General features: G+C 36.3%; 1 protein-coding gene across 6 annotated transcripts in view; it reads right to left on the bottom strand.

Annotated features, from left to right (window-relative positions):
- The window catches only part of ST7 (suppression of tumorigenicity 7), a 254,016-nt gene that overhangs the window by 89,321 nt on the left and 149,976 nt on the right, over window positions 1–14,719 (bottom strand). For 3 of the 6 annotated variants that reach the window (XM_007450778.1, XM_007450775.1, XM_007450774.1), the window contains exons 4-8: window positions 8,191–8,245; window positions 7,450–7,565; window positions 6,068–6,143; window positions 3,886–3,954; window positions 1,718–1,872 (exon numbers count right to left, since the gene is read on the bottom strand). In XM_007450778.1, the coding sequence (XP_007450840.1) occupies window positions 1,718–1,872; window positions 3,886–3,954; window positions 6,068–6,143; window positions 7,450–7,565; window positions 8,191–8,245 (471 nt within the window). The remainder of the gene's footprint in view (window positions 1–1,717; window positions 1,873–3,885; window positions 3,955–6,067; window positions 6,144–7,449; window positions 7,566–8,190; window positions 8,246–14,719) is intronic. The other 3 variants (XM_007450777.1, XM_007450779.1, XM_007450776.1) reach the window with 1 other exon arrangement.

Raw genomic sequence — 14,719 nt, forward strand, 5'->3', positions numbered from 1 at the left:
CTTTCCCTAACACTAGTGACATCATAATCATCTCCAGGTCCCCAAAGCAGTCAATTTTAAATGGCAACATAACACATTCCAGATATGACAATAGACCATGCAACAAAATGAAAAACTACCTTAGTGTCAGAGAAAGTATTGACAAGCTAAATACTTGTAATAATAGTCACTAAAATGGCTCTTTAAAAGTACATTAACAACTTCTCATCTTAATCTCTTATTTAATTATGTGTATTTCTGGATATGTTTCCAGACCAGTGAGAACATGTATGTACTTAATCCTCAATAAAATTACCATGTTTTAGAAAAATATGACACACCTGTTATAGATTAAGTATATGTATAATATGCAGCTATTAAAAGATGTTAAGACCAAAGTACTAACATTTCAAGTTTTAAACAATGAGAACAAGATGTGTGCTGAATATCTGCCAAGTACCTACAAATTACTTTAAAGATGTGATTATATTTTTTTGGATAGATTTAGGCAACAGGTTGAAGGGATTAATTTACAGAAGAAAAGAAATAAAGAAAATTTCTCAAGTTATATTACAGATTATGTAATTTTATGTATTAATCCTCATTTAATTCACAAAACAGACATTTACTATATATGTCTTCAATATTCACTGTGCTATACATAATTTTTTTAAAAAAGCAAGATATATATCGTGACTAGAGACTTGATTAACATATATACTACTAAGAATAAAAATTAAAACCTGTGTATTGAGGGGTTATGTGGACAGACTTATATACGCAGGCCACAATGCAAAGATCTCACTATACCTTAGTCATAGGGACTAATGCATTCAGTTTCTGCACCAAATCCAGGCTTAACACTAAAACTTAATTTTATAATCTCAAATATGAAGGAGATACACTCCTACTCTCCAAGACGCAGGAGAGAGAAATGAGAGAAATTCCATTTTAAAGAAACAACCCAAAGTTTGGTTAGACAATGAAAACACTCCCTCTCACAAGGATCACTAAATTTCTGCTTAAACAACCAACAAACTGACAAGTCAAGGAGCTCAAGAAATTCCAGAAATGATTTTGTTGTCATGTTTTTATACCATTCCCCTAAAATAACACTGACTCTCAGTTTAGTGTACTAAAGTGAAAGGTCTCATTTTAAAGTTATGTTAAATAAAAGAAACCATTATTTTAAATAATTTAAATATAAAAAAGATACATAATTAGGAATTCATGGCTCTTTCTCCCTAGGAGCCAACAGCAGTGCTTCCTAAATAAGAGCTAAATACTGAGACAATCACCAACAGCTGTTATATTGTTAGCTGTCCTATTGCAACCCATGCTGTAGAAGACCCATAAGACAAAACCTCTGATAGCATTAACGCCAATTTAAGTCCTGTTTCCCAATTAGGATTTAAAATTATGGGGCAGAGAAGCAAGTGATAAACAGAAATATGTAAGAATTCTGAGGAGAAAAAGGGTCACAATTAAAGGTTATTACTTTTATTTCTAGAGGTAAAAATCTATGGGCAGGCATGAAAACATGAACAGTAATGAAGCTATAAGTTAATTATGTGCTGTGCTCTTGTGGGGAAGAAAAATTAATAAAAACAAAGAAAGGCAAAAAACAATATTTATTCTAATCTAGGAGAAATGTCTTTTGAACTGGACTAAAAATTTGTTCTGATTAATCATGTTACAATTCTGATCCCCCAACACGTCAACCTGGAGGAAACCTTACTATGTTGGGCTTCATACTGGGATCCATGATGCTGTAGCTGCTGAGAACGCCGGTAACAGCCGTCTCCAGCTTTCAGGGCCTGCTTAAACAGCTTTTCTGCTTCAGCAATGGTTGTTGCTTCTTCTTCAGCCAAGAGAATATAAGCAGTTGCACACCTGTCCATTCAGATAACAGCCGCCATCAATTACAAATCCAAGGACATTGTAATAGCTGTAGGAGTGCATGCAGAAGGGCAGGAGTTATGCCAAAACATGCAGAGTGGCCAACTGGTTCATGCACCCCTGTCTGTAGTTGTTGACACAAAATAATGGTACAAAAGAAATGTCTGTGTTGTAGCTTGAGAGGTAGGATGAGTAGTGTTAGGAGCACATGGACTCTGCCCCTTATTAGTGTGTCACTTTGGGCAAGTTATTACTCTGCCTCCCTGATGGAGAACAACATGGAATCCACTTGTTCACAGTGTTGTTGTGAAGGTTAAGTAAGGTGATGCATGAAAAGTGCTCAGTACAGTAGTAGCCAGCATGTGGTACATGCTCAACAATGTCAACTAACGATGGCAATGATAATAGCTGTTATTAAACATCTCCTTCTGACACTCAAAGTTAGAGATACCATAAAGTTTACTTTTATTTACTAAACACAGATTCTCTTTAGTCTAAGGGTTTATTCAGAACAAGAAATTCATTAAATCAAGTAAGTTGTTCATTTAACAAGCAGTGCTTCAACATTTCATTACAGTTAGCACTGGTTTTCTATGTCAGAGAAGAATACTGGAAGAACCTACAGGTAGAGTTATTTCAGAAGAGCTCAAAATTAGATTCACCCTCAGTAGCAAACAAGGGTTAAATCTCACACCTTTAACAAAAATAGCTACCACCCGTTGCTTAGTTTATATTAAGCACTGTACCAGGCACTTAACATATATCGTCTCATTTAATCCTTTCAACAACCTCTAACATAGGAAGTCAGAAAGGATAAACACTCAACTAACGAACAAGGGGAACTCTTGAAAATTTAAACCTTCCAAATCATAGAACAACCCAAATGCCAAAGAAAGGGAATGTAATAAGGAAACGGTGAGGCCAGAGCAGACCACACAGGTCCTGATCTGTACATATCCCTTAGCTTTCTCCACTGCCTCTCTTGTGGTCATTTCCCTACTTATCACAACCTCCATCAGACCACAAGAGAGAAAATAAACAGAAAGTGAAACCAAATGTTACTTCTACTATTCATAAACTACAACAGCCAGGTAGGAAAAGGAGGCTGAATTTATGGCTTATGTGAGATTTGGGGTTACTAGTTAATCTTAGCCTTGAGGAGGGGTCTTGTAAGTTCTTTAGCCAGTCCCTCTAATTTCAGGCAGGACTGATTAATAGGGCTTTAAACTGAATGTGGTGAGATTTGGGGTTACTAGTTAATCTTAGTCTTGAGGAGGGGTCTTGTAAGTTCTTTAGCCAGTCCCTCTAATTTCAGGCAGGACTGATCAATAGGGCTTTAAGCTGAATGTGGTGAGGTAGGGAGAAAAAAACGCCCAGAAAAAAAGCTGTAAAACCAATTACTGTGGAGGGCAGCAGATACGACTTGGGAGAGAACAATTATGATGCTAAAACTGCCCAGTGATTCATTGGAGAAATAAATGGGTTGGGCATTGGGAAGCAACACTTTAGGCTTCAGACGCCGACACATAAATATAAGGTCCAGGGTAATGAAGTGAAAATTGAGATTATAATACTGAGTGGTGGACACAGTATCAGAGGAATTAGCTATAAGATTATAGTTGGTGGGCTGGGAACTCAAGACAGGTTGGGGCTAGCTTGCTTGCTTTGTTTATTTATATTGCAAATAGCACTCTTAGGAGGAGAGGCAGAGTAGCACTACTGGCCAAGAAAACATACATCTATGTAGAAACTCATGAGTCTGGGGTAGAAACATGCTAAGAGCTTATGAGTGAAGGAGAAAGGAAAGAGCAATAGAAGTGCTAATGGTTGGGGAGTACAGAACAGACTGCTCAGCTCAATGGAAGATAGAGATGATGCGTCCTGTCACAACACGATACACATACAGAAGCGAGAAAGTGTGGTGATGGGGGTGTCAACCATCCAGATATCTGCTAGAAGAAGTCTCATTTGGTTAGAAGTAGGGCACTCAACAGGTTCTTGACTTACTTTGGTAATAATTTTATCTCCCAGATGGTAGAGGAAGCAATTAGGGGAACTTCAACTCTGGACCTAATTCTGACCAAGAAGAAAAAAATAGTTGGTGAAATGAAAATTGATAGGAACATTCAGAGAGAGTTACTATGTCATTTCGGAATTTAGGATAATCAGAGAAGGTAAGGTGGACTTCAAAAAATTCAAAGAAAAGAGGCGTGATTCAATGGCATGAGACGCAGAAGGAAAAATGGTTTAAGAGGATTAAGCAGCTTCCAAATGTCTAATCAAAACTGCAATCACAAATGACCCTCTCAGGAAGAAAAGAGGGGTGACAAGTAACCACTATGGCTGCACAGAGATCTCTCACAAGGTCATATTTCTAAAGGACATGTAAAAAAAGATGGAAAGAGGGCATGTAATGAAGGGCTACAAGAGAAATGAGCTTTTCAGAATAATGTCAGGAGAGCTACAACTCCACATTAGCTGACGCTTGCAAAACAAAATAAAGGCAAAACAAAAAATGCTAAAGACAACCATCTATTCCCTGTTTTTAAATTATGTTTAAGGCCCTAACACCACCCCCACTTCTCCAAAACCATGACAAATATAAATAAGCAAAAAAGAAAAGCAACACAACAACATCAAAACAAGGAAGGTTTATAGTTAGTAGCAGCAGATAATAAAGAGAAAACAAAACTCTCTAACTCCTATTTTGTTCCTGGTTTCTCCATCAGGGAGAATGATTGTCAGACTGACAAAGGGAGAAGAAACCCTAAAATGAATAAAAAGATGTAAGATAGCAAGTAACTGATCTATTGTAAATGAATTATTGTACTGGGATAGGCAAATCCCAGGAAGCCAACAGATCCTGTAGGCAGCCCACGGAATTGCTCTCTGTGTATTGTTAAGGAATCGCAAAGAATGGAGAGGTTCTAGAAGATGAGATGACTAATGTAGCAAAAATGTTCAAAAAGGGGAAGAAGGCAGACTTCCCAAACTACAGAACAGTGATTTGGAAAGATATTCTAATGGATTATTAAAGGGATAGTTTCTAAGCATTTTTAAAAGAAAGTAGTGAATGCTGGAAGCTAGCTTAAATTCACTAAGAATAAATAAATCAGTTCGTGCTAGCTTAATGTGCTCTAATGGATTTACTATACATTAAAGATCCATAGCTACAACTGGCATTTTTAAGATCAAAATGCGGAAATATGGGTTGAATCACAGTGTAATTGGGTGGCTTAGTAATTGGTTGTACAATAAATACCAAAGGGTGATGATCCATGAAGACATGAACCTGGAGGGTGGTTTCTATATGTCATGTCACAGGGTTCTATCCCTGGTCCTGATACTTTTATTAGAAACATGGATGACACATAGAAGGCAGGCATATCAAATTTGTAGATGACAAGAAACTGGAAAATAAATATGTTGCATGACAGAATCAGAAACCAAATAGATCAACAGGTTACACTGGCAGGATTTCCAACTCTCAAGTGAATCTTTTCACTAAGACCTCTGAAGATTCTGTAACCCTCTTCAGAAAAATCATAAAATAGTTTAACAATGACCACTTGGCAGGGAGAGTGTCGAGGTGATTCAAGCACCAGATGGGTGTTTGAACTACAAGACCTTCAAGGTCTCTGCCAACCCTGAGCTTTTATGACTCCAACTTTAAGAATCTTTCTCATTTCCTGACACCTCCAGACGAGACTTCCCAGCCTTCCTTGGTGACCCACAGAATGTTTAACAGCACTAAGGACAGCATTTCCTCTTATCTTTGTCTTGATCTTGAAATATTTTTAAAGTATAATTTCTTCACTTTATGTTTTTACTATGTTTTCCCTACTAGCAGAAGTTCTACCTAGAAAATGTGATGGCAGAGATAAGCATTCTATATCTGGAAAAGTGTCCCTGTCACAATGTTTTAGATATGTAAAGCACTGTATTTATGTTATGTCCACACATTATTCCATGGCTAGCCCTTGAAGGATTTAATTTAGGGTCAGAGCAAAGCCACTAAATTGTTGTCTAAAATGACTAAAACTATCTTCACATGGATGTCCTTTATAAAAAAAATTTTTAAATAAATTAATACCCCCCCCAGAATAATCCTCAAGTTCAAATTCACAGTTTAAGTATCCCATGAATGGCAACTGAATACATTCAGCAAGCAAGATTTCCCCCCACTTACTCATTTATCTCTAAGGCTTCATGGGCTGCAGAAATCCTAGCTTGGGGGTTTCTCTCTCTCCAGGCTTTCTGCATTACTATTTTAGAAAAAGACAGAAAAGCACGTCAATAAATACTTAAAAAGACTCAGTACAGGTATAGCTAAATTAATAGCTTTCAGCTTGAATTACAGGAGAACAGTTCACTTACCAGGGTTAGCCCAAAACTCCAAAGTCACACAAATACATTCTAATTTGCTATTCCACTGTCCTTCAATTGCTGATATCAAATCTTTCTTATGCTCATAAAACTAGAGGTCTAATATCTTATAGACTAACCCCATAGTCAAAATCATAGAGACTTAATCTTATTAAGATTTCTTAATCAAGAAAAGAAAAGGCATTCTAACAGAGATTTAATATTTCTTTTGCTCCTTAATATCATTTGTTGTTAGAGAACATACATTATTTTGCACATTTTGGGATGAGATTGCTACTAATCTCTTACTTCTGTTTAGACACAGCACAATTTTTATCGGTCATTTTCCCAAACACTTGCTACAGGATCTGGATATTAGAACATTCTAAAACCACTGGAAGAATTATGAGTTGGATCAGAAAAAAGTGCTTTAGACTTTTGCTTAACATGAGTACCTGTTCCCAAAGTTTGCTGCAAACCCAGTTTTTATATAGCAGAGCAGTTTGTGAATATATTGTGGGAAGCTTAATGCTTGGAATTTTCATTGTATTATGTATCCACCATGGCAAGGGTACCTTTTTAAAAAGGGTAATGATCTCCTTATCTAATTTGTTTTATAAATTTGTATCTTCTAAGTTAGTTTCTAAGTTAGTTTCTTAGGAGCATGTACATATTCCTTTTTTTTTAAGGTTTTTTTTTCACCTATTTACTTTAAGTTTGGTAATATAAAAAATATCAGTAGGATTATATGGAACTCAGCAGTATGAAATGCATGCTAAACAAAGTCTCTTCTAGGGTGGAAAACAAATCTGGATTCCAATAACTAAGTCCATGCCCCCATTCAATGCTAGTGAACCTACAAATAGGCATATAAATCACTATAATATATTCATTAATTATTTGGGTTCACTGAATTTCTAACTAGAATATCATCAAGGAGACATGACCTTTCACTCTATCTCAACCAAGGATTTAGTTAGCTTCATGGTATATTTTTTAAAAATAACATTTTAAATTATAAAGAGGGGACCCATTTCTGTATTAATACTTCATTGCGATAAAGCCAGTTTTACTGGTTAATCTCCAATTTAATATCTTATTCATCAGGGTTTTTGTAGAGCAGATATTCTACAAGTAGTAACCTTGATCTTTAAAACAAACCAAAAAGCCCTCCCACTCAGTAACTATCTAAAGGATTTTCCATACTTGCATCTGCAGGACGCAGATGGTCCGAGTCACAAGTAAAGAATGTCTGGTGGTCCTGGGCAGAGAGGTTCATGTCATAGTAAGTCAGAGGCTCTCGTCCAGTCACCCAAGTGTACCTGTAAAGGAGAAGTAAGATGGTCAGGCACTTTTGAGGGAGGAAAGCAAGACCTACAAAATATTAAGCTGCATAGGTGTTGAACCATAACACACTGAGTACTATTGCCAATAAATAAAAAAATAATCATCCTAGTCTCCCTTTAGGAAGTATATCAGCAGAAAAAAAAGTTAAAAAAATTCTGCTATATTTTTGTCTTAAAATTTTTGTAGCACTAGCTAATGAAAACCTTTCCTAATTAGTATTATGAATAGAGATTTCCCCAAAGCTATGAAAATTCTTATCTGCCTAATTACTCTGCAAAATAAAATTCTAACATTACTTCTGTGGCATCTTTATAACCATGTTCCAGGTAAGCCTCAAAATATTTTGACTACATAGTATATATAGTGAAAAGAAAAATGTAATAGAAAATCTCTAAAAACCACACATTTTTGTATGTTATCCTAATTTCAATGCTAAAATATTTATAAAACAGAAAAATCAAAACATTTGAGGGTAGCATCAGAAAATGGAAGCACTATATAGACTGTTAAATGACCCCTAAATGAACCTGAAAAACATTTACTGCTGTCTTTGCTCTCTGAACTAGACCCATTTGTTTCCCAAGCTGTCAAAATGCTTACCGATTATATTCAGCACCCCTAAATAAATTTAGTGGATTTCGCCATACTTTGCATTCTGCAACAAAGAGAAATGTGAAAATGTTACACATAAGTTCAGAGACACTACAAGCTAATTAATTCAGCAGAACACCCTTCCTGGCCATTTGATAAGATAATTTTATTCTCTATCCTCTACATGGTAAGCAATGTGGAAAAACTCTGGGTAGTTAATCAGGAAATGTAGCTCAGGCACCAGGACTTTGGAAAGTTTCGTCTAATCTCTCCAGACCCAAGTTTCCTAATTTGTTAAATCAAGGCACATGCCAAGAGCAGCTAGTTCATAACCTCTATAGTCACTTCAAGAGGTCCAAATAGATTGTATAAATTTATTTCTACATTATAGGTAGAAGGTATAGGTAGAGGTAAAACTACTTTCTGTTATTCTAAAATATATCTTACAACGACTACCTATATAACAAGCTAAATTTAACCTCCAGAGCACAATATGTAAAGAACCTTAGACTCTTAATTAGGGCCTATGCTAATATTGATTTTGTGATAATTCACCAGGTTGCTTTTACATTGCTGTAAAGGAGTGGTAAGAAAATTAATACTAAAGTTGCCATTATGGTAGAGAGAAATGCTATGAAAATAAATTGTTTTCAAGTACTTTAACATTGTTTACTTATGCAGACACAGGTAATTAATCATCATACTAATATCATAATGTTAGCATGTAATAATAGATTATACATCTTGTTATACAAGGACCACAGGCAGAACCATAGGACTTTAATTTAGAAAAGTCAACCATTAGCTTTTAAGACTGTGTTATAGTAAATGTGTGACTAATAAGCTACAGTTCTTTTAAAACAGTCTATGATTAACAGTTTCTAATGATTCAGAATGCTACCATTTCTTTGAATGAATAATTCTTTATTAGAAAATAAAATCAGTTAACAGTACTTAAGAATCTATGTGTGCTGTCAGCCAAAAAACACACCCAAAGACGTAGATACACAAAAGTGAGCAATTATTACAGAAACTGAAAGAACATTAAAGGCCATGGATGATTCATTAAGATTCTACCCTCAATCCTGTTACATTCAACATCCATCTGTCCACCCATCCATCCATCCATCCATCCATCCATCCAGTATGCATTAACTGAGCACCCAGTGGGTGAGAGAAACAAGTAAAACCATCAATTACAATACAGCGTGAAAATGGAGGAAAACATAAAGCACTATGGGAACACTGTGTAATCTCAATAAATTTTTGTTAAAATAGTGAATGAAAGGTGTACACATAACAGGAAATCATGGTTTTATTTAAAGAAAATAAATTTATCTTTAAGTTAGGGCAGGATCCCACCTGAAATTTACTTAATGTTTGGAAACAATGGTCCTAAATTTTTTGTCACTTAGCTTAACTTGCCACTTAGGAAATGATGTTTGCTCAGTTAGTTCAGCAGTTTTGAATTTTGCTCTTGAGAAACTGAGATTCGATGGCTGTCATTTCATATGACACTAATTAGAAAATTATGCTTCCCTTAAGTAAATACTTTGTTTCCAGACATAAAGCTCCTTAGTGGGGTCACTAAAGTACTCCAAATCATGGCTTGAAACAACTGGTGAGCCAAACAACCATGATCTCAGCCCTCATGGCTTTTATAGCACTTAGCTCTTAGGTCCTCACCACTCCCAACCCCTCCTAAGAGGATGTCTTTCAAGATTCCAAGTGCTCTTCTTAAAGCTTCATGAATATTGCTAGGTTTGTATTTAACACATAATAAACGTGCACACAAATTTGTGTGCAATCATGGTCATTTTAGCATTATTTACAACAAAATAGGACATTTTATTGTAGAAGCCTCTCCCCCACCAAATTTCATCTGAAATATCAGTAAAAAGGTTATGACAAATACTTTGTCTCCAACAAATATATTGCCTGGAAGGATAAGTGCCATTCAAATATCAATTGACAAATTCTAAAGAAAATTGTCTTCAATTAAAATTTTAACTCTATTATACATTAGATACAAATGAAATTATTTCTAAATAAAAATAACTCCAAATAGAAATGGTGTGTATACCTAAAGTATTACTGAGCAGTATTTAAAATGCCATCTTTATTTAGGAACTGCCATGATATAGCCAGCAGGGGGTGCTGCAAACATTTTGAAATACTGTTTTTATGACTTCTACTAGAGAACTGAACTTTAAAAAAAACACATTGTTAATATCAGTGTCATACATCTGGTCTGTATTCAGTTTCTTCAGCTATTCCTGAAACTTAGAAATGAGTATCTAAGTAAATGTAACAGATGTAAAATGTTCTGAATGAGAAAAAATATGTGATGAAGAAATATATAAGAAATGTCTTCATAAGCTATATCCTTCAAGTTGAGGGTGCAGAGCAGGTACAATTTTCTTTTAAGAAATAAGCAATCTAGAGGTCGAATAAGAACACATGTAAAAATTTTCACTTCAAATTAGGTCATAGCTACATTAATTTCCTCTTTGCTGCTTTGTTTCATAATTTTATCTTTACTATGAAAACTCTCTTGGTCTGGAATCACTCTAGGGAACATACGCCATAAATATCAGACTACCTGATGGTTTCATGATATGGACAAAGGTTGTAAATGCCAAGAGTATCATAATATGAAGATTTAAGTCAATAAATTAAACTCAGGTCTCCAGAGGGTAAAAGTTTTTCTACATGAGGTCCAGTTTCTTATCTTACTTGTATCTTTGAGAAATAAATTTCTTATTTAAGTCTGAATTAAAATTTTACCTCCAAAAGGTATTTTCCATTATCCATCAATATCAACAATTTTAGTGCTCTTCAGGAGCACTAAAGGTTGACTGGGACTCATCAAGGGCTTGCTAACATCATTAATAGTTCAGTTAAAAATATGCCCTTGATACAATTAACATGTTCTCTCTGATTCCATCTGTAGTAGCCCACAGAGGAGTCTCTACCCATAACTGCTGATAGGAATGTTCAGACCTCACCTGCACATAAGAATGCAATTCAAGAGAAAGAGAAGCAGTAAACATTGGAATAGCACTTGTTTAGTTCCCAAAGGAACTAAATGGAGAACAGATTCCATTCACCCGTAGGATGACAATAAATTTCTGTGTGGGAGATAAAGAACATAAAAAATAATACTTACCACCGTCAAGGACTTATAAAATCATGCTCCAATCTTTTTTTCAGTCTTCCCTCTCACCATTCCCTACCAAAACTTTCCATCTCAGTGATACTTATTTCTTGCTTTTTCATATTCAGTTATTCCTCCAGAATGCCCACCTCATAGGACTGAGTGGTTTAAACATGTATAGAATGGCTATTATGCATTAGTCCTTGCATGAGGTCCTGGGTTACAAAAAAAAGATACAGTTTATGACCTAGAGGAGCTTATACTGGGTTGGCAAAAAAGTTCATTCAGGTTTTTCCATAACATCTTATGAAAAACCCGAACAAACTTTTTGGCCAACCCAACACATTGGTAGAAAAAGGAAAAGACCACTGAACCACTGCATGGCATCCAGATGAAGAAGCTCCTTAGAAGGAATAAATGTACTGAGAGAACCAAAGACTTTCCCTCTGTCACAGTCCTCAAGGAAAAAGAGAACTTAATTCTCAGAAAAACCAAAAGGCTCTAAAGTCACAGGGCTTTTAATCACATGCAAGAAAATATTTTTCTACATCCAACCTATTTAACTCTGAAAACCTTTTTTCCCGAAAATTAAAAATATATACATAGAGAGAATCCCCACGCCTAGGACTTTCAAATATATAAATAACTAATTTATAGCCTAGGAAGATGTATTATACCAAAAAGTTACCACCTCTTCCCAGGATCTGAAATGTAATAATGACAGTAATACTATTACAAATAGCAGCAACAGCAACTTGTGTCATAGCTATGAGCTTGATTTTCATTGAGCCTTTCTATGAAAAGGCTTAAAGCTCTAGTCATCTAAGTTCCTAACATAAGTTAGTGAGGGTCACAGAGTAGGCCCTTTTTATAGAAGTAAAGAGTAAAGCATAGAAAAGCTACATAATTTCCCCAAGGTAAAAGTAAATGAGATTAAAGTCTGGTATCCAGATTGCCTAACAATTACCCACAATATACAACAGACCTGTTACCTACAACATCATATTTTTAAAATCCTGTGACTTCATCAATTGAATCTTCTACTAGAGGAACAGTTTTGAAAACTCCTCTGGGGAAATGTGAGGCACTTTGAAACAATACTTTTAAACATTTTAGTTCCAAAGTACAACAGAGAAGGGACCTAACTAATGTTTTCTCCAATATATTATGACAATCAAGATTAACCCCAAGCCAGTCAATTTCTGACATGTGATTCTGCATATATTTATTAGCTTTGCTATCTCAGAAATGAATACCCAATTCTCTACATCATACAGATTGATCTTACGCAATCATTAAGAGTAACAAAATATCCATTTTCTTTTTTTAAGTCTTTATTGAATTTGTTACAGTATTACTTCTGTTTTATGTTTTGGCTTTTTGGCCTTGAGGCATGTGGGTTCTTAGCTCCCCGACCAGGGATTGAACCTGCACCCCCTGTATTAGAAGGCTAAGTCTTAACTGCTGGACAGCCAGGAAAGTCCCCCATTTTCTTAAATAACTAAGCTTTAACTTTTCATAACTTTTTGAAATAATTAGTTTGAAAAGATTACTAGAAGTAAAGGCACAAAGTAATATGTAGGTAGCTTTCAATTCAACAAATATATTACTCTCTCAAATTCCCTTCTGGAATGATAAAAGGTGTAAATAATTATGAGTTTTAAGACCATTTTTATTGATCTACTTTATTCAAGATAGTGTACAAATTTCTTCAAGAATATTGCTAAATGGCTAAATCTCTGTGTCTCTCATACATTTCTCATTGGTCATTTCTGACCTAAGTCAATCAACTCCACCAAATAACATGAAAACTGTGAAATAAGTTTATTAAATAAATGTTCACCAGGGGAAAAAAGTGTTTTTGAGGCATTTTCACCATTCATCTGGAGAGCTAATCTATGCTAGAACACAAATTTCAGTGGCAAAAAATTTTAAAAGATGTAATAAGCATTGGCTAAGAGAATCATTTTCAACACATAAATAGACTTTGGCAAGTATAAACTGAGTTTCCCCTGATTGAGACTATTAGAGAGCAACTCTAAAGGTCCTGGACATGCAGCAATGAAATTTGCTGACAGATATATTTGAAATGCAAGCTCTGAAAGGCCTGGTCTTAGGATATATCTTTACAACCTACCTGAGTTTCTTCAATCTCCGCTGCTTTTCTTTAAACTATTACCTGTATTTAATTAGTGCTTGAACTGCCTCTAGTAATGTAATGAACCTTAATTTAGAATCCCAGGAGAAATTCTTATTAAAAATTTTACATAAAAATGTATATGAGCTCACGAGATATGCTGAGGAGGTGAAGCAAGAGTGTCAGAGGACGCCGGCCCACCGAGGCCCTGATACTGGGGTTGGGAGACTGGGGTTTGGACCGGATGCAGCACCCCTGCCGTCCAACACCACTGACAGGCGGCGAGGAGAGGCAAGGGGCCCCAGGCAGAACGAGAAGGGCAACCCAGCTCGCCATGAATGTCCATCCATTGTTTGACACGGCTTGGGCCCGGCCCTGGCGAGCCAGACATCACCACATCCATTGACTGACATCAAAGACAGATGTTTGCCATCTACGGTGGAACTGAAGATAAGAAAGACGATCAAAGGAAGAAGAGGACTTCAGGAAAAGCCTGTAAAGAGTGCTGAGAGGAGAAGACTGAGGCACAGAGGTGGAATCTTTCACTTGCAGTCACACAGCTGCGTGTGGCTGACAGGGTCATGGTGCTCTGGCCGGTGTCAGGCCTGAGCCTCTGAGGTGGGAGAGCCGAGTTCAGGATACTGGTCCACCAGAGGCCTCCCAGCCCCACATAATATCAAATGGCAGAAGCTCTCCCAAAGATCTCCATCTCAACGCTAAGACCCAGCTCCACTCAATGACCAGCAAGCTATAGTGCTGGACATGCTATTCCAAACAGCTAGGAAGACAGGAACACAACCCGACCCATTAGCTGAGAGCTGCCTAAAATCATAAGTACACAGACACCCCAAAACACACCACCAGACGTGGTCCTGCCCACCAGAAAGACAAGATCCAGCCTCATCCACCAGAACACAGGCACCAGTCCCCTCCACCAGGAAGCCTACACAACCCACTGAACCAACTTTAGCCACTGGGGACAGACACCAAAAACAATGGGAACTACTAACCTGCAGCCGGCGAAAAGGAGACCCCAAACACAGTAAGTTAAGCAAAATGAGAAGACAGAGAAATACACAGCAGATGAAGGAGCAAGATAAAAACCCCACCAGACCAAACAAATGAAAGAGGAAATAGGCAGTCTACCTGAAAAAGAATTCAGAGTAATGATAATAAAGATGATCCAAAATCTTGGAAATAGAATGGAGAAAACACAAGAAACGTTTAATAAGGACCTAGAAGAA

This window comes from Lipotes vexillifer, unplaced genomic scaffold, assembly GCF_000442215.2.
Source record: "Lipotes vexillifer unplaced genomic scaffold, Lipotes_vexillifer_v1.1 scaffold314, whole genome shotgun sequence".
NCBI lineage: Eukaryota > Metazoa > Chordata > Mammalia > Artiodactyla > Lipotidae > Lipotes > Lipotes vexillifer.